This window comes from Fundulus heteroclitus, chromosome 9 (genome assembly GCF_011125445.2).
Source record: "Fundulus heteroclitus isolate FHET01 chromosome 9, MU-UCD_Fhet_4.1, whole genome shotgun sequence".
In the NCBI taxonomy this organism is placed as follows: Eukaryota; Metazoa; Chordata; class Actinopteri; order Cyprinodontiformes; family Fundulidae; genus Fundulus; species Fundulus heteroclitus.
In genome coordinates this window covers 31,277,980-31,304,069 of record NC_046369.1, presented here as the reverse complement: position 1 = coordinate 31,304,069, position 26,090 = coordinate 31,277,980, and the positions used below count along the sequence as shown (strand labels likewise).

At 41.6% G+C, this 26,090-nt stretch overlaps 1 protein-coding gene across 4 annotated transcripts; it reads left to right on the top strand.

The window, feature by feature from the left end:
- The first annotated feature begins 1,362 nt into the window (after positions 1 to 1,362).
- On the top strand, positions 1,363 to 25,563 carry kita (KIT proto-oncogene, receptor tyrosine kinase a). Of its 4 annotated transcripts, none has more exons than XM_036141483.1 (21): positions 1,363 to 1,685; positions 4,868 to 5,122; positions 6,394 to 6,678; positions 6,805 to 6,944; positions 7,272 to 7,443; positions 9,443 to 9,629; positions 10,173 to 10,288; positions 10,538 to 10,649; positions 12,130 to 12,314; positions 14,211 to 14,317; positions 14,442 to 14,568; positions 15,112 to 15,216; positions 15,383 to 15,493; positions 16,802 to 16,943; positions 17,105 to 17,199; positions 17,311 to 17,441; positions 17,824 to 17,946; positions 20,006 to 20,117; positions 20,216 to 20,315; positions 20,606 to 20,711; positions 23,174 to 25,563. In XM_036141483.1, the coding sequence occupies exons 1-21, from the start codon at positions 1,631 to 1,633 to the stop codon at positions 23,354 to 23,356; spliced, it is 2,949 nt and encodes a 982-aa protein (XP_035997376.1). In that variant the 5' UTR covers positions 1,363 to 1,630; the 3' UTR covers positions 23,357 to 25,563. The 4 variants fall into 4 exon arrangements, with proteins under 4 accessions (XP_035997376.1, XP_012710840.2, XP_035997375.1 ...); XM_012855386.3 differs by having other exon boundaries at positions 17,036 to 17,199; XM_036141482.1 differs by having other exon boundaries at positions 7,251 to 7,443.
- Positions 25,564 to 26,090: the final 527 nt, after the last annotated feature.

The following is a 26,090-nucleotide window of genomic DNA, read 5'->3' as shown; positions in this document are numbered from 1 at the left end:
GCGGGCTAATTAGGTGGTAAAGAGAAGAAGAAGAAATCTTTACTTGTCACTGCAATTGTAAATTTCAATTAAATTTGTCTTCTGCATTTAACCCGTCCCTGAGGGAGCAGTGGGCAGCTATCACATCTGCCTATGGAGCAATGTGGGGCTAAGGGTCATGCTCAGGGACCCACCACAGTGGCAGTCTGGGGATTGGACCGGGTACTCTCTGGATGCAAGCGCACTGCTCTAACCACCAGACCACCCCCCGTTGAGGCCAGTGTAAATTGACTGCTGTATTTCCTCAGTTTAACTTAAATATATATTTTTTATCTGAAAATGCCTTTTTTGATAATGGTGCATTACTCTGATATCATTTTTGTCTTTCTGATAAGTCAATTCTCCTTTACTTTAAAACCAACTTTAGATTAGCTTGCTTTCTTATTACTGACATAGTGTGTAACCCTGTTTGTGTGTGTTTTTTGGCACACTGTAGGGTTTTGAGCAAGGCCAGCCCATTTAAGATCATGCCACAGCATTTCAACTGTATTTAGTCTGCCTCTGCAGAACGCTTGTTTTATTTATTTATTTTGGCAGAGGTGACTTGCTATTGTGCCTCGGTTCGCTGTTTCACCACATAAACCAAGTGTTTTGAAATCTTTATTTGTCATTGGAATTGTACAGTCCAACATAATTTGTCTTCTGCATTTAAGCCATCACCCTTAGGGAGCAGTGGGCAGTTTACAGCGCCCGGGGAGCAATCTGGGGTTAAGAGCCTCGCTCTGGGGCCCATGTAATGTCAGGGTGGTTTGGTCTTAGGGCCACACGCTGATGGTTGAAACATCTGATCCTTTTCACGCTCATAGATGCCAATGACTTCGTCATCTGTCGTTGAATTTTGTTCAGTCGGGGCATAAATGGCCCCCTTTTCTAAAACCTTAGTTTATTTAATGTTGTCAGACAGGGTCTGTTTAAGGAACGTATTGATGTTACAACTGTGTAAAAGTGACAGAGAAGTAAAAAAAATAAAAAATGCAACAGCGGCTTATAACCTATGGAAGCCAATTTGTCCTAATATTTTAATTAAACTGAATGCACAAATAGAAATACTTTTTAAAAAAAATTTTTAGGGCAACCTGCATATGCAATTTTTCTTCATCTGTCTGTCCATTGTATGTTTTTCCTCAGGGAGGCCAGCCCATCGCCCCCGCCCCCCATTTCTCTCTCTCTCTCCCCCATCTTTCTCTCTCTCTCTCTCTCTCTCTCTCTCTCTCTCTCTCTCTCTCTCTCTCTCTCTCTCTCTCTCTCTCTCTCCCTCCCTCCCTCCCTCCCTCCCTCCCTCTCTCTCCCCCGTGTGAGTCAAATAGGCTCCACCAACCCGGCTCCTATAAACATGCTCTTGACTTTCCTGAGGCAGAGCCACCTGGTGGGCCCGCACCGTCCCCTCCGGCACGCTGCAGGATAACAGCATGCTTTCAGGCAGACCGCTGAGCATCTGTGCCTTTAAAGCTCTGTGAAGCGCGCGCCTCTGTTAGAGCCCCGCTGTCAAACTTCCCACAAGTCCGACGTTGCTCGGCGAGCGCGAGCGCGAGCTACCTTGACCATTGCGGCACTGGCTCACCCTCACAGCTAGACCCATGGAATACTAACTATGGAATACCTCTGGATACTGCTGTTTGTGTTTTTAAAGCTAAGCTTCCAGCCAGGTAAGAGCGCAGCGCATGTGTGCCTCGACGCGTCACTAGTCCGTGCACAACTTGTTGCTATTTACTCACGGGAAAGGGGGGACTGAAGTTTAACCAGCTGCAGTAAATAATCATGTATTTTTATTATTATTTTTTTTTTAGATTTGTTTTGTTTGTTTTATTGTATTTTGCATTACTGTGATATATTTTTTCCCCCTTTTTACACGGACTCAGTTCCCATAAGTCTGTAAGTACAACCTGAAGCCGCAGAAACCCAATGAGGGAAGCAGATACTCTTATTTGAATGCGAGACATATTTAAATAATTCACGTTTTAATCAAGAAGCAGGGCGCCGTTGATGAGAAGAAACACACACAAACAAAACTCTGTAAGGGCGACGCTGGATCTCCAGGAATATTAATAAGATGCAAATAATCCAGCAGCGGCGTGTAACCGTCAATATGTAAAAAAAAAAAAATATTGGTCTTCCTTGGAAAACATGCAAACGAGCACGACGGACCGTGGAGCTTGTTTTTTTTTTTTTTTTCCCCTCCTCGTTCAGAGGTGACACGTTAGTCACGCTTTAAAACCTGTCCCCACTCTGAGTGGGCTTCGGCGTAAAAACACATTGCGTCTGTTATGACTTCGCATTATCTCCAGGAACCTGAGGGCCAAGGTCCACAACAGCCAAATGAAAGCACTTTATTACTAGAGGGAGAATTTGCCACCTGTAGGTCTCGTTGGACGAAGTTTCAGGAAGGCGAAATGCCCAAGTTTTTATTATCCGGGGGCGCCGTTGTAATATCTGTATGATAAAAAGCGGTTGGAATTCACCCTCAGAGATTATAGGCAAATTTGGGAAAGGTGTATCGGTGCAGCCGAATTAACGAGGTGCAGTTATGTTGCTTGCTTTGCGCACCTCCGGCGCACTCGCTGCACCAGTGCAAAGGCTCCTGCGTTTCAGGGCGGCGTCAGATAGACTTGTAGCCCCTTCCATCCGATCAAACGCTCGTTGAGACCTTATCAAGGAGCCTATAAGACGTGGGGGCCATGTTGATATCGATCATATCATCTGGGAATTTGAATGAGGGGCCAATTTCGAGGCGTTGTGCTAAATCTGAAGTGATGCAACAAGCCATGAAGTTCCCTAAAGCCCGCTTGCACATGGTGTACAGATAATGAGACAGGGTTTAAGATGATGATGAAGATGATGATGATGATGATGATGATGATGATGATGATGATGATGATGATGATGATGATGCAGAAAATAAAACGTTAAAGAGTAAATTTTTGAATTGCATGCACAAACTTAACTTTTTTCCCCCTTTCTCTCTGTTTTCTTATGTGTGTGACCAAACCTTTATGCAAAATATCACTATAGTTTGTGAAATATTTGGTGCCAGACGCACACTCTCTGCTGACAGAGGGTTAGAAGCAGTATTAACTAAAGAAGTGGTTATTTATCAAACATTTACAGCTGCCTTCTACCCTGGCGCCACCAAATAGGGGTGGGGTGTAGGGTTGGTCTATGGCCACCCCTGTGAATTTGCTGCCCCCTCCCTGCCATTGGCCATCTCTGACCACATAGTCGTAGCTATACGTGGCTGTATTTCAATAATGTTCATTAAAGATAAAAAAAAGAACACGTTTCAATAAGTAGCAACATTTATGCCTTTATTTAATTTTGCTACTTTTCAATTTCCATACCCTGCTAGTACCCCCCAGTAAAGATGTTGTATTGCTTTCAGTTTTGGCGGGCCACCCAAAGAAGGTTAGCGGCCCTCATCTGGTGGTCCCTTTTAAACCCTTTTGGAAGCACCCCTGACTCACTGATTTGATAAATCCTGCATTTAAATTGCCAATGCCTGCTTTACTTTTACAAAGCCTCCTTTTTATTTAAATAAAAGTGAGGATATCTCCAACCGAGAGCGTATCTCTGTCAGGAGCTGCCTGTTTCACACCCCCCCCCCCCCTTGTGGTTTCTCACACCGATCATTTAAAAAGGAACTTGCTCCAAAATAGTGTTGTTGTTTTTTCAGACGACAAACAGGTGTTTGACCCAGTTTGTTGGGTTCGAGAGCAGAGTAAAGTGATGACTCTTCATTTGTCGAAGAGTGCCATTTTAAACAATATGATGACCATCCATTGACTTCTGCTACAAGGATGAGATCTCAAATATTATTGTACGCAGAGAAAGTGACCAATAACGATATGGTCTATTCTGTTCTGATTCGACTTCAATGAAATCTTTTCAGATGATTAAATTAGAAATTATAGAATCGTAAAATTGTGCTATATAATAATAGTAATGTCAGAGGGTTGCATTAATGCAGTTAGTTCATACTGGATAATGGGTTTGTCCCCTTAGCATAGCCATTACCAGCTCTAAGTACTCTTGTCCATCCTGTATGTCTCTGTGTTCCAGTGTTATTGTCCATGGGTAACTTTCCTTTTGGAGACTTGCTCCTGAGACCCTCTTTGGGTTAAGTGGGCATTGAAAACGAATAGAATTTTAAGCCCCAAAAAACCTAGTTTGGTAATCGGTTTATGGGTTCTTATCAACGCTCTATTTGACAGCTTTAGTGTTTGACATTTGTTGCTTTAAGACGAGTTTTGGTTCATAACTAACCCAGTATGTTGGACCAAACCCTGTTGTGTAAAATCAACCATGCCGGTTCATTCAGGACTGAATTAGTAAAGTAACCCAAATTGGGTTGTGTTTCCTCCTGCATTGTTTAGGGTGCACCGACTTGAAACTCTGGACAATGTAAATGACCCCATGAATGGTGACAAGATGGTTGGCATCATGCTTATTATTAAAGTTATTCTCCAAATTTAAAGAGTTGCCAGAGAGGTTGTCCACAGAGCTTCCCCTTGTCACATGTCAATGTCTCCCTGGGCAAGGCACTTAATCCCAAATTATTTACCAATCTGCATAGGAACATGTATGCATTAGTGAGGGTGATATGTTGAATGGGGCTATAGTGTAAAGCGATTTAAGTGGTCACTATGACTAGAAAAGCGCTATATAAGTTCAGTCTATTTACCCAAAGTGAGCTTTTTAATTAACTGTTTATACCGTTGGGTATTATGATGTGGAAGATATTAACCTTTACGTAAAAGATTTGTTGTTATGCTCTTGCAATGTACAGAAATTCATGTAGCATCACCCCCCCCCCCCCCCTCCAATCTGTTTTTAGGCAACTCCAAGCCCACGATTATCCCCGACAAGACCCACCTTGTTGTCCTGCTCAACCAGCCCATCGCACTGGGCTGCAAAAGTGAAAACAGGACACTGTGGTTGCGAGAGAATCGGAACAAGCCTCTAAAAGCAACACGAAGTGATGGGATGTGGACAATACATTACCCCAAGGCTTCAGCTTCCCATATGGGCCGCTACCTCTGCCGGGACGACAAAACCCACGAGGAGGCCTCCATCTTCGTCTACGTGAAAGGTATCTGGGTGAATTTCCGTGATCAGGAGTGTGTGAAACTGTGAGGGGCTTCCGTGTGAGATACGGAGAACTTAAATTAGCAGGGAACGGAATCAGACTCCAGGCATCAGCAGACAATGTTTTTTCGGCAGTGCTTTCTTCACTGACGGGAAGCAGAGTGTGTGGGTTTGTTTGCAGAAGGAGGTGAATGTTCCTCTGCCCCCCGACAGGTGAGGTAGATTCTGCAGCTATTTATTGAGTGCACGGCTGAGTTTTACTGTATTTCCTTCCGTGTGACCAAACATCCCTTTGGCTCCATGCCATCACTGCAGGCTCTTATCATGTGCTGATCATTCGCTCGACAGTCCAGCATCTATCTTAGTGGCAACGAACAATAAGTACTTTTTAACTCAAAAGTATCATTACATAAAACTACCTTGTTTGTTTTTGGATCTTAAACAGAACATCAAAGGAATATGTGAACAGGAAGGATAGTTTGTCTTTGCCTCAGCAGCTGGATATTTCGGTTGATATAAAAAAAATTCTGAATAATGAAGCCAGAGGCCCTTCAATATCCCTAACCCCGACATTCATCAGTTTTTTTTTTTCTAGCAGTTATCCAACCCTTTTGAAAAATCTATAAAAAGTGTAAAAAGGGTAATGAAGCTAAGCGTAGCTGCTGAGGAAAAATTACCTAATAAAAATATGTTTTTTACTCTTGACTGCAAAGGGATGGTTATATGTATTTTCCCCAATGCAACAAACTGCAGTGGAAGAAGAAGAAAAAAAACCCACAACTCATGACAAGCATGAAGCATCTGACTCCAGCGTTCCCTGAAGCTGCTTGTTCCCCTGCACACGGTTGCAGTTGAGGAAGATTTTGCCCAAAATCATTTTGGAGTTCCTTAAATGCATAATGTTATCAGAACGATACTGTGCCATATTACAGTTAATGTTATTGTTTTCCCTTGAACTGCTTTGAATACACTTCCTATCTTTGTATGTGACATTTCAATCAGAATTTTGTTCGGCACATTGTAACGTTGAGCTACTTGGAAAATAATTTTATGTAACAACTGATATTCATCGGCTGTCAGAAGCACCTAAGCACAGGGGCATTGTTCACATAAATTCACTTGCATCGGCAGCCTTTTATTTTCCGTATTTTTAGGGCCCATCACACTGCCAAGATGTCAGCATTAAAAAGCATAGCTATAAAGCTTCAACAACTCAGTGTGAAGCCCTGCTCGCAGCTCTCTGACACCACCTGTGCAATTGCTTTTACTTGGCAGATCCTGAGAATCCTTTCAAAAAACCACTGATGTCCAGCATTCTTGTTCGTGAGGGAGACACTGCTTCCATCTCATGCTACCCAACGGATCCAAGTCTGAGCAATATAACTCTGGAAACGTGCTCTGGAGAAGCCCTATCCCCTGGTCTCCAGTATTCAACGAGCCTGGAGCAAGGCATCATCCTCCACAACATAAAAAAGACTTATGAGGGTTGCTATGTCTGCACAGGGATACTTCAGGGAAGACACGTCAGATCAGAGAAATACTCCCTGACAGTTAAGCCAGGTATAAATGTGTCTCTCTCTGTTCGATGCATGTGTATTACTGAGTAAAGCTGGTCAAATCTCCTTTTTATGTCATTTGTTTCTATTAAGGCACAGCTCTGATCTAGATCAACTTGTTTTCTTTCAGTACCTGTTGCTCCTCCTGTAATCCAGATGCAGCATCCCAGGAGAATCATTCTAACTCGAAATCAGAGTCTGTCAATCACCTGCAGTGCCACTAATGTCAATGGCGCACTCAAGGTGAAGTGGGTGCCACCACCTGGCTCGGTGAGACCCATCAGCTTTGTCTTTGCTGTAGAACGTGCTTTAGATGTTTGCATGTCCAAAAACAGGTTTACCTTTCCTTAGCCGTCTCAGTGTCTGTTTGAATGTGTAAGAGGGAAAAGGGTCAAAGGTCTCTCTGCATGTGCAATAGGATCTTGGATGTATGTGTACACTGCACACCCCAGTTGAGGAATGGAGAGTTTGTGTCTGTTGTTGCATGCATGCAGTTGTGTGTCTTTGGTAGTATTGGCTTGGCAAGGATAGACATGCATTCGGGGTTAATCTCTAGAGATCTTTGGGCGTTGACAGGGTGCCGTCTGGTATCCACAGCAACAACCAAAGGTTGATGGCGCTGCACGTATCCTGATGACGAACTACCTTCATGTGCACAGTGCCACACTGCATATAGCGGAAGTGCATCCACGAGATGCTGGGAGTTACAGATGCGAAGCTGGAAACGAAAAAGGGAACAGCACGCAGTCAGTGTGGCTGGACGTTTATGGTGAGTGTACAAAGGCCAAACATTTTCCCCACTCACTTGCCCGGTGATGAAAGCTTATCTGATGGCCTGATCTCTGTCTTTCACAGATGACTTTAACTGTGCATCAATCATGTGAATACCTGTTTTCTTGGCTCAAAAGTGATAACAAGAGCTTTAGGTTTCCAAATGTATTGTGTTTAAAACATGTTTAACATTTTTGGAATTGCAGGTGTGTTTTACACTCAATAGTAACAGTACCATGCAGCAGAAGTTTATATATGCCTTGACCTTCTCCACATTCTGTCACAGCATAAGCAGAAGCATCTGGTAGACTAAGGCCCTGAATACGCAACAACAATCCATTGAAAATGGGCATTTTGTTCCAACTCCAAAACATGAAAATCTTCTAATTACAATCTCCGTTTACATGGCAACAGTGAAAGCTTGAAAATGGTATAATTCCTACACCGCACCACTAGTGGTGCTATGTTCTTTGAAACTCAACATGCATACTGCCTAAAAGATGCCATAACTAATAAACGTTCAAGATGACAGAGAGTAAAGTTTTCCTATGGACAATTGACGAGTTTAAACTGTTGCTAAAGGTGAGTGACTGAATTATAGCCACGCTCAGCCTTGGTTATATTCGGAAGAGTCAGCAGCCAAAACAGTACGCTACTATATGCCTTTTCTTCTTCTGTGGTTTTTAAAATTGTAGGCTGCTGTAATGCTGCATCTGTGTGTATTAATTTCTACTGACTCATGACATACTGTGCGTGAGCCAATGTTCTCCTGGAAGAAAAGGGCTGTTTTCCTGTTTATACGATAACAGAAACCGTGACATTTTCAAACTATTACACTCTGTAACCCGTTTTCACACTGTGCCGTTGTCAGAGGAAACATTTTGTCGTGAAAAAGAACAGTCCAAACGTAACCAAACTTTCCCTTAAAAACATTGCCATGTAAACGGGGCCTGACATAAAGTAGCTAATCTATGTGAAGTGAAAAAAAAGTAATGCATGGTTTCCTATTTTTAACACAAATAAATTTCTGAATTTTTTTTTCATGCAATTCTGTTGAGCCTCCTTTACTCTGAACCCCCTAAATAAATGTCAATGTGACCACTTGCTTTAAGAAATCACCAAGAGATTAAATTGCACAAATCTATACTACTTACTTTAAGTGACTTCTAAAGAAAAGTAGTGGCACTGGCCCTTTTGAAAGCTATGCCCCCATAACCCCAAAACAATACTAAGAATGCTTTAAGGGGTATGAATAGTAGTGCAAGGTACTTGAGCAATCTCACTCCAGAGTTTGAACAGTTCATATGAAATTACCACAAGATGCCAGTTAGTTTGGCTTATCTCACATTAGCTGAGGGGTTTTGCAAAAGAAACAAAATTTACAGCATTTAGACATTAGAATTCAGATTTACGGTTCTATTTGGCTTTTAAATCAGTAGGGATGGCATTCAAAGAGCAGACAGGTAATGCTTTAAAATTGCATTTTAAAATAAAGTCTGGTAAAACAGAATCGTCAGTTTCATTCTTAAAAACAACAGCAATGTTTCTAAATCAAGCTAAATGAGATGAGTTAGTAGATTACTGTTAGTATGCAGAACATTCGTTTCAAGACATGAAAGCTGTGTGACTAATTTCATCAAACTCCTGATAAGACCACAGCTAAGCACAGTCTTTAATCAGCCCTTAGGCTATTCAAAGCTATTATGCTGCCCATTGAGGCCTGAAATTGAACTTTTAGATAGTGTCTAATTTGCTGCCAAAAAGAAAACTGGCATCTTTTCTAAAATAAAATAAAAAACTTATTGTTGAGTTGAGTGATCTTTCATGTATTAAGTCAACATGTTTCTAGCAATTGTAAAGTTTTCGTATTCAGATTGAGTTGATGTGATAGAGGTTACCATAAAGTCCTTATACCAGCCAACCTCACGCAAGTAAAATCTGGTGTGAACGTTCCACCAGAAGATCTTACACTAATACCTCTTGTTTTCATATTTCAGAAAGGGGATTTATCAGCTTATCACCAATCCACAACAGAACCTTCTATGTCCGTTCGGGCGAGAGTTTGTCCCTGAACGTTAGCATGGAGGCGTACCCAAAGCCGCACACCATCTCTTGGAGCTCCATGGGCCACAAACTGAAAAACACCAGTGAACACGTCATCAGCACGCACAGCAAAGACTACAGGTGCGAGCACACGCAAACCTGCTGAACTCCGTCTATCTAGGAGAAAACGAGAGTAGCATCCTATGGAATTTAGCAGCTCTGGCCTAGCTGCAGGTCACGGCTTCCTGAGAAAAACAGCTGGAGCAAAAACTCTCCCCCCAGGGCTTCTTGTGAAGCGCTCATGGCCAGATTACAAATGTCAGTTTTCAGGAAATCCAGGCACGAAATTTATGTGTTGGAGAACAATATATTAGGTGTTATCCAACCCCACATGTCCCCACCTCCACCCAAGCATCTATGTTAATATGGGAAGAATTAAGACATAACCTTCAATCCTCCACTGGACGGGACTCAGTAAAACAAATGTTGTGCAGATGTGCGAAAGGGAACACATTGCTCAAACAAAACACTGATTTTCTAGTACTCATATTTGCACATGTGAAATTGTTACCCAGTAGGGGCTTGATGTCAGCGATTGTCGGTTCTTATCTGTTTTGCCCATAACTTAAAGCAGTAAGAAAATCACGATGCATTCATGCTAAAAATGTATTTTCTCGTGTTCAGTTACAGCAGCGAGCTGAGGCTGGTGCGGCTCAAAGTAGAGGAAAGTGGCATTTATACATTCGAAGCGTCCAACAGCGAAGTGTCGGTAAATCAGACCTTCACCATCTTTGTGATCAGTAAGTAATGTTATGCATTTTGTGAAAAGGTTTTCTTTCTCCTCAAGCTACATCTTGAAATGTATTACTTCAGATTGCGTCAATCGTTAGCACTTGCCGCGAGGGAACTGACCTTTAAGAATGAAATGTAATGAAATGAAGTCTACGTCTCTGCACTGACCAAACCCATCAAACAGGGCAAATCCCTTTTCTGCAGCCTGCAATTTATTGCTTAACGGTCTCAGCCTGTCGTTAACTTTTGTTTACCAGGTAAGCCTGAGATTACATCTCATGAGGGCCCAGTGGATGGACAGGTGCGCTGTGTGGCCAAAGGGTACCCTGCCCCCCAGATCAAATGGTACTACTGTGAGCAATATGTCAGGTGAGACTTTTCAGAATCTGAAATCAAGATCCGATCAGTTATTCCTATCCACATGAAGACAAGATGTCTGTCAGTCTTCTTATTTCAGCCCTTCTTCTTCTTCATCTCTGTCCTCACGAGTGAGGCTAACATCAAAAACACAAGACCCTATGTCAATCACTTTATGATCAGATATTGTAAGGAAAAAATAGAGATGATTCATTTCAAATCTTTTAATTTAAAATAGGTTTTGGCTAATTTAATATTTTCTATTTTAATCGAGATGATCATCTGCCTCACAAAATGACAAAGCCCTGAAGACCTTCTCAAACTAAAACAAAAGCACGGATCAATGTCAGTTCAGGTATTTGTAGTTTAATTTCTATGCTGAAAGTTGAACAATTACCCGTGAAATTTAACCCGAGGGTCCTAAAGGTCACATAAAGACACACTGGATCGCATCAGGGAATGATGATGACGGTGGAATGCGGGATTGCCGGATTTGACAGGTCTGACTTGTGATTGGTTGACAGTGATGACATGATTCCCCTCCCATGTGACGGGAGATTGCTAAGAATCGACTTGTGATTGGAGGCACTCAGGCACATCTGCTAGGACACAACTTATCAAACATAGAGAGGGCTGAGGGAGGAGCACCTGGTTGCCATAGCAACACCAATCCCAAGCAACACATGGGATGAGTAACACTTGATAATCCCGCCCATCCGTTTGATGCCCATTACATGCACCTTCATGACAGGTGTGTTACTGTTTCATCAGGAAGAGGAAGTGGTGTGATCTTGAGGCTGTCAGCATGTACACATTTAGAAGCTGCTCTCTAGAACAGAGATATGAACCACTGGGGCCTGGTCGCTAATTTTACACATTTACCTCTTGCTTGATGAGAACAGAAGTTTCACCGTCTTTTGTTTCCCTAGTGAAATAAACAGAAGGCTATTTATTTTAATTTAAGGATATGTTTCTGTGATTCTGCTTTTACTTTAAAACTTCCCCAGTCAAAGAGAGTAGATGAACACATCAGGTTGCCAGCACCGATACAGACCTACAGTTCTCTTGTTTCTACATATTGTGGAATCAGTCATAAATGCTATATAAATATGCCACACATTCAATATAGATAATATTACTGAATCCAAATATTTTTGGATTTTCCACATTTATCCTTTGTTTTGTGTCCCCTAACCTTTATCTGATGATTCTTCAACTTGAAAAACGGCGTCTAAGTATCTTGATAGTTGATCGGTTTATAGACTGCATATGATGGAAGTTATTACTTTACACATTTCCTAAATATTAAAAAAACTGTTTTCCGTATTTAACTTTCCAATCAGTAGGCAGAGCTTGTCAAAGGAAGATGGGTTGATGCATATCACAGGCAAACTATTTGGTGCATCTCTAAATCTGGGTTTTGTAGACAGTAAAGCCTAAGTGTGCTGAAAAGAAATCACGATGAAATAACAACAAACAATTCTGCCTTTAGGTGCTCCCAGCAGACGAATGCCACCCAGGAGGAACGCAACGTCAAAACCATCACGTTGGTCAGCCCCAAGTTTGGACAGACGGAAGTGGAGAGTCAAGTGAACGTCATCAAGGGACGGTTTAACACGCTGGAGTGTGTCGCAACAGCGGAGGGAGAACAAGCCTATATACTGTTTTCTGTCAGCGGTAAATTTGCATCTAATTTATACATTTGCAAAAAAAAAATGTTTTCACTAATAGGATGAAGGATGGTCTCACATCAAGATGCAGATCAATCAGGTTCAGATTAATGTGAAAATCAATTTTCACATCAACCCTGATTTTAAGGTTGAATGCACAAAAATGGACAAAAAACATATGAGTTAGTTTTCTTTGGTAAAAAAGTGTTGTCCAAAGAATTATTTTTTTTTGTTTGGATCACAATAGCTCTTATGGATTGGTTGAGGGATGCAGATTAATTATGTGATTGATTATAACTCACTAAATGAAGCCTGTTATTTGGACAAAGGAACAGAAACGTTAATAGAAGTCAGAGTGGGAAATCTCTCATCAAACCAGACCTCAAAACACAATATGGCTGCCATGCATATAAAGGTAGTTATGGCACCGATGTAAGCAAAAAAAAATTTTAAAAAATTTACACGCATTGCTATAAATCTCCTGTACTGAAAATGTTTCTAAAGTGTGTGTGAAAGAATATTGCTAATATTAGTTAGTCCCACTGGTAACCTAATTCTCTCTAAGGCTCGTGTTTTTGACCACACAGGGTTATTAGCCCTACATCGCAGTTAATTTTAATAATATTTACCTCGCAAGTTATTCTTACCAAAATTTATTCTAAGATACCTGCAGTTAAAGGCAACTCACACTTCTTCCGCAGCTCGACAACCATGGGTCTAAAAAGTGATTCTTTATTTAAACAGCAAACCCAACGCAAACTGCCTGTGACTCCCTGTTCAGTGTTATCTCGATCATCTCTGTGAATTTGCCCTCCCAGTAAAACCAAAAAGGGATAACGGGCCCACCTCAGCTCAAAATGTTTACTAAAAACAAGGATTTTAGCAAAGATTAACCCCAAACTCCCTCGCTGATTCTCACCCGCTAGGTAAACATTGGCAAAGAGATACTGCCTCGAAAATGATTGGCTGCAGTGACTTGCGGTCTTGTGTAAATAACAGTTAGCTTTGGTCCTTTGTGTACGTTATGACTCCAAATCCCCTCTCCTGCAACGGCCTCCCCATCTGCTGCGTGATGCCCTCAGAAGCGGCGGGGCAGCAGTTGAAAGTACTCCAAAGTCGTCCCTGTCTGTGCCTGCATGTTATCTTTGTTACGGGGCGGAGGAGGGGGGGGGGGGGGGTGTAACTGTTGCTGTGTGGGTGTGCATTATGGGGACAGTGAGTGTTTGTGGCCAGGCAGGACATGTCTTTGGACGCCAGTCCCAGGATTTGTTGAGCACAGAGTAACAGCAGACCAGGCGGAGGCGCTTGAGAGTGTAGGAGCGCAGTAGGAGCCCCGGCGCTGGGCATTCGGTGGTCTGTGGGAGGCTTGTAGGTGTCAGTGAGCTGCAGCAAAGAAAACAGAGCTTTAGAACCCACTGACAGGTTTACAGGGGATTAGTTCCTGCAGACTCTGCATTCTCAGATTTGAAGTGGAGAGAAAGCTTCTTATCGCTAAAGAGCTTATTACACCGCAGTGTACAGAGGAGCAAAACAATGAGGCATCACAACCGGCCAGACACAATGGAACAGAACACTGATTACACACAAGTGCTCACCAGTGCACGGCGGCAAAGGCAACATCAATGCCGAAAAACATATAGTGTGAAATCACATGGCATCAGAGCAGAATGAGGCGCAGGCAGTGAATTAAAAGGGTACATTTATGTATGTATACATGGGTAATTGGATTAGTTCACTGCTATTTGATCAAAGCGAGCTTCACTTTAGCTTAGCCTTCCCTGGCTTACCCTAATGCCCTTTTGCAATGTCATCTATAGCATAAACATGTCAAACCACTGAAAGAGTCTTTCATCACTGAAAGAGTCTTTCATCATGCAACATTATCATTTCTGTCTCCCTGCAGAGAAAAGAGTTATGCATGACCTGTTCAGTCCTATGCTAATTGGCTTCATATCAGCAGCAGGCATCCTCTGCCTCATTGTTATCATGCTGTTCTACAAGTACATGCAGGTAAGATGGTGCTGCGATTTACCTGCGCGAGGCACACCTTCCAGTCAATCCACCGTGGGCCTGTTATAAACTCACGAGTTCACTTGTGCCTTTGTCTTTTTGTGTGTGTGTGTGTGTGTGACAGAAACCCAAATACCAGGTTCAGTGGAAAGTCATTGAGGGAATCCATGGGAACAACTACGTGTACATTGACCCCACACAGCTGCCGTACGATCACCAGTGGGAGTTCCCTCGGAGCAACCTGCGCTTCGGTGAGCACGCCTTTACCAAAGTCCGTTAAAGTGGGCGTCCTTTAGTAGCCACCATAATACCATTAATCCATCATACCTGACACAACGGAGCGCTTGACCTCCTGCCCTGATGTGTGTTGAGAAAGAAACGGGGTTGGCTACAGTAACAGTTCAAATCGTGAAGCCAAACTGAGCTCAGAATGACATCACACAAATGCCGACACACTCCGGCTCCTTTATGCTGATGTACCCTTTTCTTTTTAGAGACGCGTACACTACATTAAGGTATTAGTCTTGTCTGTCAGTTTTTCTTTACTGACAGACTAAACCTCAAAAAGGAAAGCAACCGCACTCATCCAATGCAAACATAATATTGTTGACATATTCTGGGTGTTGTTTTCAACAGCCCTCTTCAAACAGGATTCTACACGTCCTGGTGGCTGCACACACAGCCTGAGGGCTCAAACTGTAGTTGTCCCGAAAGCACTGGTACTCGGCCTGTTTGGGAAAGGAAAAAGAGCCGGGGGGATAATATTGTTTTGTGTCTGATTTTCTTTTTGCCAGGGAAGACACTTGGATCGGGCGCATTTGGGAAAGTGGTGGAAGCCACCGCATATGGACTCTCCAATGCTGACACCGTGATGACGGTGGCAGTGAAAATGCTCAAATGTAAGCTCTGTCAATTTCAAGCTTTGCATTCTGCTGCTAAAGCATATTTTATATTTAGCCTGCAGCAACAATCTATTGCTTCAGAGCACAAAAGCATCACATAAGACATGAGCTAACTTTGCTTCTAACCCTTTTGTAAATACTGATCCCTTTGCTTTTATTACAGCAAGCGCTCATGCCACAGAGAAGGAGGCACTGATGTCAGAGCTGAAAGTCCTCAGTTACTTGGGAAACCACATAAACATTGTCAACCTGCTGGGAGCCTGCACTGTTGGAGGTGTGGTATCTATTTTGTCCTGTGGTATTTGTCGTGGGTGATAGACTGAAACTGGAAGAGTCAGATGTATTTAGTAGTTAGTGTGACTGGATTTGCATCACCTCATTTACTATAGTTGTGGCCCCTTGCAAGAATATTCATACTCATTCACTCAATCACAATTTGTCATTTATAAGGCACAAACTGCTGTGTAGTTTATTGGGATTTCTTTCCACTGACCAACATAAAGTAGCATTTAATTGAGAATTGGAAGGAAAATTATACAAGGATTATATATATATATATATATATATATATATATATATATATATATGTATGTATATATATATATATATATATATATATATATATATATATATATATATATATATATATATATATATATATATATATATATATATATATATTATTTTATTTTTATTTTTTTTACACATTTTTTAAGATTTACAATTGTAAATCTTAAAAGTGTGGAAAGATTATAACTCCAAATACACGGTCAAGGCATCATCTAGCTGTGGGGATGCTTTGCTTCTGTAGCGAATACGACTTGGTGCTACATTGGACGGAGCTAAATACCGGGCAGTTCTGTTTGTAAAGCTATGAGGTAGGTTAGACCAGGAACTGCATTTTGGACAATGCAGATGGAAAGACAGCTATGTTTTATTAAAATATCCCATTGTAAGTTTTGTTATTTTGCAGCTAAAACAGAAAAACTCACAGTGAAATCTGTTTTCCATTTTTAAATTTGAATTAAAAATGTGTTTTTCGAAGGCTAAGAGTACTTTCAAAAGGTTTGGGCACCACTGGCGTAGCTCCAAGTGTATCCATGTGTTAGAATGGCCCCATCAAAGTGCAGATCTAAATCCGATTGACCATAGTTGGTAAGAGCTGAAAAATGCTGTTCAGAGGCACTTTCCATCCACCCATCCAATCTGACTGGGCTTAAGGTAGATTGCAAAACAGAACTGGCAAAGAATTTCAGGCTTTAGATGTGGACAGCTGCAAAGACATCCCACAAGGCCTTGCAGCTGTTAGCCCAGTGAAAGATAGTCCTGCAACATACTGACAAAGGAGTCTAATTACAAATACATGTCGGACTTCTCAAACTTATACTTGCAAACAAATTTGAAAAGCATTAATCCCTTTTCTTCCACTTCACAATTGCAGCATACTCTATACTCTGTCACATGAAATCCCAATAAAATGCACTAAAGTTTGTGGCTTTAACGTGAACTAGTTTTGCACGGCTCTTAATGTGTCATGGATTCAGCAAGCTGACTCTGATGAGACGTGTTTCTCCATCTCTAGGCCCTACGCTGGTGATCACAGAGTACTGCTGCTTCGGAGACCTTCTCAACTTTCTCCGGAGGAAGAGAGAATCTTTCATCACCTATAAGTTTGAGGAAAACTACTACTATCGCAACCTCATGCAACAGAGAGTGGCAGATGGGTGAGACGTGCTTTTTTTTGTGTGTGTGCGTGTGTATTAAAAGTGATTTGTGGTGGAAGAAAAAAATGCGAGTACTAGTATTTTCAATACAGACCGTGCGTGGGAGACTATTTGGACGGCAGGACTCGGCTCAGACCAGACTGCTCCTTTCCTCTTCACAGTGACAGCTTGAACGGCTACATGAGCATGAGGCCTTCTGTCGCTGGCAACCCACCATCGAGCTCGTCCTCTGAGCGGAGACAGTCACTACGCAAAGGCAAGCCGTCCAGCCATTCATCAAATTTCAACCGTCCCAAAAAAACGTAAAAGCAGTCGAGCGAAGCGGCAGAGAACAATCATTTTTTCTTTGACCTGTTGATCCCCTCAGGTGGCCAATACATGGAGGCCGACGGAGAAGGCGAAATGTTCGACGAAGATGATTTGTCTCTGGATACTGAAGACCTCCTCAGCTTCTCATACCAAGTGGCCAAAGGCATGGAGTTCTTAGCTTCCAAAAATGTAAGCTTCTGCCTCCCGGTTTGCAGATTTTTACACCAACAGCTGCCGTATTTGATTTTTGGACCAAGCCCTCACATCTGATCACCAGACTCTGTGTGTGTTTCTGTGTGCGCTGTTATGAGAGGAGCCGATCGCGTTTCCACAGATAGTAAACGGATCTAAAACGCATGTTGGAGCATGTTGTTGAAAAATTCATACTCTGTGGAGGCGCAGATACGGTGTCCAGAGAGCTTGTGTGTCAGCGTCAGCGGCTGTGCGCTGCAGAGGCCGGCACTGGGAAATTCAGCGCCCAAGTCCGTTACAAGAAGAAGCTCATTCATGACTAATGCTGGTCAGTTGTTTATGTGTCATCAGATTTTCAACGCTACGTGTCTCGTTTTAGTGTATTCACAGAGACCTTGCTGCCCGAAACATCCTACTGACTCAAGGAAGAGTGGCAAAGATCTGTGACTTTGGCCTAGCTAGAGACATCACCACGGACTCAAACTATGTCGTCAAGGGGAATGTAAGTCGGCTCACACCTGAGATGTCATGCTGATGTCGTGGCAGCAGAAACACAGCAAATAAACAAGCGAGCATTCCTGTGAATGGCTGAAATCCACAATGGAGTTCTGTTCCTGAGTATCATTTGAGACCATCACTGTTTTTGTAAAGTAGTAATAAATTATGACGAGACTCAGCGTTACTATGTGTGAAGTTCAGGTTGAGACAAGATTTTTAGGAACCTTTAGCTTATTCACATTTGTGGTTTGCCAACATCTGACGGTATGACTCTTGGGAAATAAGGTGCTACCCTTTACTTTCCCGCTTTTCAGATCCACTCTGTGCATATATTGAAGGATTACACTGAGAAAATAAACTGTACATGTCCTTGGAAAGGTGTTCTAATTTGTTTTATTAGGCCTTATTGTGATAAACCAACACAAACTGGAAGATAATTGCAAAGCGGAAGCAAAAGAAGACATGGTCTTCAAATAAAAAAGCAGAAAAGGGTGGCATGCATCTGATTTGGAACCCCTCACCGCGCTGGTCCTTTCACAGAAGGACAGTGGCAAAGACGTTGCTTAATGCTGCCTTGTTTTGTGAAACGGGCTTCTGATACCCGTAAATAAATTCCAATACGTTTCCAACAGACGATTAAAGCAGGGTAAGGTTATAAAACAACATCCCAACCATTCATTAGCCAACATTAAATCCATCATCTAAAAATGGAAATAGAGTATGGCACTGCTGCAAACCTAGCAAGTGTTGGCCATCCTCCTAAACTGCTGGGAAAAGAGAGCATTAATCTGAGAAGCAGATCCTCTGGAGGAGCTGCAAAGATGCATGGCTCCTGTGAATGATACTGACTGACTCGTTCCGCAGGATTCATTGTGCCTTCCACAAATCGGGCCTTTGTGGAAAGAGAAATGTTATTTTTAAAACAAGGCCATAGGAAGTCCTGTTTGCAGCTTATCCCCAAATTATGCTGGGGACACAAAAAAATATGGTGGATGAAACCAAATGTTCCCTTTTTGGCATACATGATACATGTGGAGGAAAAGTAACACAGCACATCATCCTGAACACAGTTTACCCTTTATGAAACATCATGGTGTGAAAATATATGTTTTGTTTAACAGGGACAGGGAAGCCGGTCAGAGTTGATGAGAAGATATGTCAATTAAGACAATGAATCGCTTTAAAAATCTCTATCTACTTTTGTGGAATTGGGAATCTAATGCACACCAGCGTATTAATACTAGTTTTACTTTTACAATAAAACAAATCATCAGTTTTCATTTCACACAATATTAATGCACCTCTTTGTGTTGGATCTATCCTATAGATTTTTGTAAAATACAGTGAAGGTTGTGGTTGTAACTCAAGGAAAATGTAAAAAAAAGAAAAGAAAAAAAAAAAAAAGAAAAGTGTAACATTGTAAATACCTTTGCAATTGAACCAGTATATTGCACTGTTCTGTGTGGCTTAGCTTTTCTAAATTGCATTTATGGGGCCATTTGTTATGCTAGAGTAAACCTGTTGTATGTAAGTTTTTTTTTTTCTTTCTAAGTAATTATCACTTGACGTTACTGCCAGTGTAACATTTTATAAAGAAAACGAAGGAACTTTATTAGGAACATTGAGTTTCAATGAGACACTTTCTGGGATGCAATGTACTTCTACTCCATTTTGTTCAAAGCAGAACCTTACTAATTAAATCAAATTAAATTTTCAATTACTTTTGCTTGTCGTAGATGAGTTAGGGGTATTTTGTTCTTGTTTTTTTTCTTTGCAGCTATTTAATATGAAAAGTCCAGAACCTAAATTCCCTTGCAATTTTCCTTTTATATTCATGTTTTCTAGTCACAGCAGAGTGTACTCCTCTGAAGCACAGACTGTACTGCAGGAAACCTCTTTGTTTTGTTGCTGTAATTGTCAGGGATTTAATTAAAAGGTGTAGAGTGAACTGACCAGTGTTTGCTTTTTTATAAAGCTCAAACCCAAAGTCTTCTTTTGCGCTTTTGTTGCTTCGCTTATTAAACCTCCATCAGAAAAGTGCTCACTGAGTGCCTCTGTTTCAGGCCCGCCTGCCGGTGAAGTGGATGTCCCCAGAAAGCATCTTCGAGTGTGTGTATACGTTTGAGAGTGACGTGTGGTCGTATGGCATCCTGCTCTGGGAAATTTTCTCCCTGGGTAGGTTTCTCTCTCCGCCTTGATTTGTTTGCTTATTCCAGGATAGCTGAGCGTTATCTGAGTTGCATAACGTAACCTAAGATTTATGTTGAACATAGGAAACAGTCCTTATCCTGGTATGCCCGTGGATGCCAAGTTCTACAAACAGATAAAAGAAGGATACAGAATGGACGCGCCTGAGTTTGCGCCCAGCGAAATGTGAGTTTCTGTTGACGTGGAACCTGACTGTCTCCAAAAGTATCTTCAAAGGGAGAGATGTTGTGGTTAGATAGTTGGAGATTCTGTGCAGGAATGCAACAATGGGGGCGGGGGGTTTGAATCACAGCCTGCTCACTTCCTATTGTATTTGGCTGCACAAAAGAATAAAAAATAAAATAAATATATATATATGAATATATAAAAAGATCCTTTGGTTGTACAAAATAACAAAAAGCCCATTGTATCAGCTGGAGAGACTTAATTTGGTTTGTGTGTTTGCTCCTTTGCAGGTATCAGATCATGAGCTCCTGCTGGGATGCTGACCCCTTCAAGAGACCCCCCTTCAGGAAGGTGGTTGAGAGCATCGAGCAACAGCTGTCAGATGCCACTAAACATGTAGGTTTCTCCTCTCCTGACTTGTTTTCTTTTCCCACAAAAGGTTCAAAACACATTCCGAGAGAAGTTTATGACAGCGAGACATAGACTGCAAATTGAGATTTTTGTCGTAACAGTGAATCTACCCCCAGGGCTCGAAAGTTTGTTAACGCTGAAGTTTTATCTGGTGATCTGGAAGCAAACTTTATATCACGTTGGAGCCCTCTCAAAAATTGCACAATCCTGGACATTTTTTAAATTAAATGTGACATGAGAATTGGCTTCGTTATGTAATAACTACAAAACCAGAGGTAAAGTAAATGGCTCAAAAAAACATGTATCATGTGTTTCTCTTTTTCTCGTCAAAATAAGCTCTTAACAGTCCAAATGTACTGGGGAACACATAAGCGGTATTGGTTTCCTAACACACACTGTGCACAGATGGAGGTGCACTGGATCAGACTGCAAATTTTACAGTTCTAAGATGATGAATCTGCATGCTGATCCACAACAGCTATGGCATAGAGACCAAGCTTTAACATATGTGTGTGCAAGATGAAACATTTCAGAGTGCATCAAGACAGAGGCTAACTCAAAACCTGTTGCTGCCCATTTTCGCATGATGGAGGGCGTAACTAGTCACAGGGATAGAAACTTTCCAACAATAATCCATCAAGCAATCCCATTTGTTGTGTGACAGCCTTCCTACATTCCAGAAGCCCTGATGTTTCCTCAGGGTATGAGTTTACATTAAAAGGCACTTTGCAAAAAAGGCTTCTCTTGCAATGTGTAGACATGAGCAAAGATTCTTAAACCAGGGGCTCATTTTCCTTTGCTCTCATCAGCGCACTTTATCCTGTAACGTCACAATTCTGAACTACAGAAAAATGTGAAACTAGATGATGCAAATTCATTTTAATTGGCTAAATGTAATCTCCATCATTCATGGACTATATCACATGCTCACTTATTCATGTAACAGTTAGGATTTTCCCCATGCTCAATAAAAAAAATAAACAATGTGGTCCAAAGTACCCCTTAAACTTTTGCATATTTTTCCAATGTTACCATGACAAATGTCAATAGGTATTTTCTTGGTATTCGCATGTGGCAGAACAGTATCATGTGCAGTTATTAAGAGGAAAGAAAATGATTTGTGGTTTTAAAAAACAAATCATATACAAATCAAAATCTGAAAAGTATTTGTATTTAGGTCCCCAGAGTCATCATGCTGTAGAGTGACCATTTATTTTGGGCTTTGTCTCTACCAGCTTTACACTTGGTTTTCCCCGTTCATCTTTATAAAATAACCCAAGCTCAGTCAGGCTGGATAGAGTGTCTGTGAACATCAATCTTCCTGTCTGGCTGAAGATTTTCAGTCGACTGGACCATTTCAACACAGAATTAGGCTTTGAAATCCACCCCCAGTCTCAAGTCCTTTTGAAGCCTTTAACAGGTTCATTTCTGGACAGATTATCTGTTCCTGCTTGATAAACGCATCCCCGCAGGATGATACTGCCTCCACTATGTCTCCCGGTAGAGATGAGGGTAATGCCCCACATACTATTTTGCACAAGGATTTCAAACTTCAGTCTCGTAATTTGTGGACTGGTCTTTATATCAGTACACCTGACTCAAATACCTGGCTGCTTCTTGTCACTTTTCCCCAGCTAATAGTTGTGTAATTTAGGCACAATCCCCCACCTGGGCATTGGATCTCTGTTGCTCCAGATGATCAGCCTGTTGGTGGCAACTTTGATTAGTCCTTTCATAAACTGGACTGCCAGTTTATGGAAGGCCTAACTCATTACCAACTTTGCACATTTAGTTTTGCAGTTGTGTAGGACTTTCAGATTATTGATTGAACTGTGTTCTGAGAAATGTACAAAACCTGGGACATTGTTTTATGGTCTAAATCCCATGTATCCCTGACATTTCTGCTGTGCATCTATCACGATAAGTCATGCTGTTTGTTCACTACTGTTCTTTAACAAACCTTCTGAGGTCTTAGATCTGCAATCTACAACTAGATTTATCTTGATATTAAATCACAAACAAGTGGAATATGTTTACTAATGAGGTGACATCCAAAGTCAATTGATAGCAATCTAATTTAATTAGAGGTACCAGATTAAAGGGGGTCAAATTCCAATGAATTTTCACGCTTTTCAGATTTTTATAAGTAGAAACCAGCATAAACCGTCCATTCTTTTCCTTTCACTTCAGTATCATTTGCTATTTTTTGTTGGTCTATCAAATAAAAATCCCAGTAAAATACACTGAAGTTTATAGTGGCAATGTTACAGAATTTGTACTAGCGAGTTCAAAGGCAATTAATTCTTTTGTGAAGCTCTGAAAATATCCGAGCAAATTTAAAAGTTACAAGAGGAGACAGCCAGGCTTTAGGAATACTGCGTTCTCACGAATTAATCTGTTCAAAATCCATTCCAACAGATTTTTTTTTTCTCCCTCTTTCCTCTCAGATTTATTTGAACTTCAGTTCCAGACTCCCTGTGTTGCCTAGAGCGAGGGAGGAGCCCAGTTCTCAGAGCACAGCAGCTCACAGCTCTCACTCAGCCAGCAGTAAGAGCGCTCCAACAGAGCCCTTACTGGTTCAGCATGAAGTCTTCATAGAGGGGACAATCCTTCAAGCGCAGTGGGTGTAAGGACCCACCGGACTTGTTTGGCTGCCTCAAAGTGCCTGTCATGTTACGCCACAAATCATCCAACCACAACACCTGTCCGCCTCCCCCCCGTACCAGCACAAGTTGGTCTCAGAAGAGTAAAGGCCATCTCTCACAAGCGAGAACTTCTGTGGATAAATGGCTTTTAACTTTGCAATCACTGTTCTGGATGAACTCATGGACTATTGCTCCCAATCTGAAGAACTGTGAAAGACGCCACAGAGGTTGGGCGATCATCAACCATTGCTGTAAAACTGTCTCAAAGTACATCATTTCACTGTTACATGTTTGGTCATTTTACACTTTTTCGTGTTTCCTTTACATTTCATTAAAGTTGTTTCATAATTTTTTTTTATTTTTTGGGGGGGGGGGAGGGTCCCCATATAGCAGCTGTGTTCTGTCTTTTGGAGTTCTTTTGCTTTTTACGTTTGGTGTTTTTGGTTATTCTCTGATGTAATTCGGTCATGGAGCACCGTTTGCAGTTTCTTTGGCTGTTGCAGTTGTTGGGTGGAAAACAAAGCACACGAGGCACTTAAACTGTACTTTATTCCATACATCACATGATGCAAATACAATACAACTTTTGTTTTGTCTTCTGTTTTTTTTTTTTTTTTTATCACTTTCATTGTCAGTATTATTTTTCCAACTGTGCAGAACTATGCTGTATGAAGTACTTTCTTGGGGGCCAATTTGAGTTGAGATATGATGACATGGTTACACATATAAGCTACTAGGCAGCATGGTCGACGACAAATCCGTAAGTGCTTCAAGTTTATTAGGAACGTAGATCCGGGATGGCAGCAACTAAAGAGCAGATGACTTTTGGGATTTTGTTTGCAAATATCACGACCAGTGCATGACTGCAGATACAGGATAGATGCAGATATGGTATGCAGCCGTTCATGCTTTGTGATGTTGCTGACAGCTGGACTGCGAGAGGTCTCTTGTAAAGACGAATGTAACCGTTTCCTCCTGCATCTCCTGCTGTATATCTGTTTACAAGCGTTAGGTAGGTACTGCCGTTCCTCAGAAGTGGCTTCTCCGCTTTTTCGCCCCTCTCCATCCGTTCGTGAATGGTTCGCAAACTGTTTTTACCAACTCGGATTGGTGTGTGGTCACCCCCATGCTAGCGACGTAGTCCTTCAACTGTTTATTATGCATTCAAGTCAAGCTGAAACCGATGTGATATGCCATTAAGTGGATTGCAGTATTCCCTGAGGTGACGGGAGCGAGCGACAAACAGAGCCTCGTCTTAGCTCTGCTTTCAGACGGTGACACTCAGAGTGGAACTTATTGTGTCGGCCATCTCATTGTTCTCTGTCCAGTAGCTGGTTTCCTCGCCGTCCCGCTCTTCTTTTCTCGTCCAGTTGTTTCCTCTGTCGGAAGTGAGGGTTTTAAGCACCTCTCAGCCAGTCATCTGGAGTGGTTATCTCTCCCAGCTGTGGATGTTGTTCCATGGAGTGCAAGGAAAGTGTCCTGTTTGCTCGGACGAACACGCGTGTGTGTGAGTGCATTTGTGTGTATGAGAGAGAGCACGCACGTCCTCCTTCATGTGAATGAGTGTATGTTTGCGTAGTTTAAAAGAGTTACTGTCAAGAGGTGCCACTACTAAAGATTCATCCTGTCCCTTAGCTTACTAAAGACCCCACAGTCTTATTGCTCTTGTCTTTTTGTAAATATAAATGTGTGTATATTACAAAGTAACATCAGTGCTTTGGAAGATGTCTATCTTAATGAAGAAACGGTACATTATTGCAGAAATGATTATGCTTTATTTTCTTATAGGTGCACAGATTTCCCTCTTTAGAGTCAACCACAGAATCTGCTTTTGGCTCCTACCACTATGACATCTTTAACAAAAACTATTACATTTGGCCAATTCCTTTCCCCCCCCTCCCACACCCGCTCCCAATACGCCCCGACCCACCCGCTTTGCAAGTTAGGTAATGGTCCCAGCAACACTGCTCCAAATGGTCCAATCTGATCCTCCAAGAAACTAAATGATTTAATATGATAAAAAATTCTACAATTAGAAAGAAGACTTCTTGAATAACAGAGATTATTTTGTATTCAATGGCTCGCTGCATTTCCCTGTGTGTTTATTTAAAAGCTTTAAAGTTATTGTGTAAATCTGATATGTTGCTATTACAAGTGTCAATGTAAATAAAATTGTGTGTATTCAACTTTCAGTTCTGTTTTTTTATTTATTTTCTGGTCGTGATTTAACCTATTTGACCTATTTTCCTGATTTTATCATAGGTAAACTTTTTAAGAAATGTTGTCACTACAATACCAAGCCTTTTGGGGTACCTCATCAGAAACTTTTCACATTTAGAACCTGAGATTTTTCCCATTCTTTTTTGCAATTTAACTCAGGCAGATTGGATGATTTACTTGTGCCAAATATTTTCAATTAGATTTAGGTCTGGACTTTGACTGGACCATTCTAACACATTGATGCTTTGATTTAAAAGGCTCATGCCCGCATGTTTCGGGTCACTGTCCTCCTAAAAGGTGAACATCCACATCTCGAGTCTTTCACAGCGTCTGGCAGGTTTTCTTCTAGCATTGCACCGTATTTGTTATTCCATGTTTTGACTACTGTACCTGATACCTGTACCTGTTGATGAAAACTATCCCCATCTCCTGATCCTCTTTCTCATGTTTGCACTTATCCCCTCCATGCCTTATGGCAAACTCCAGTTACTCCTTGTCA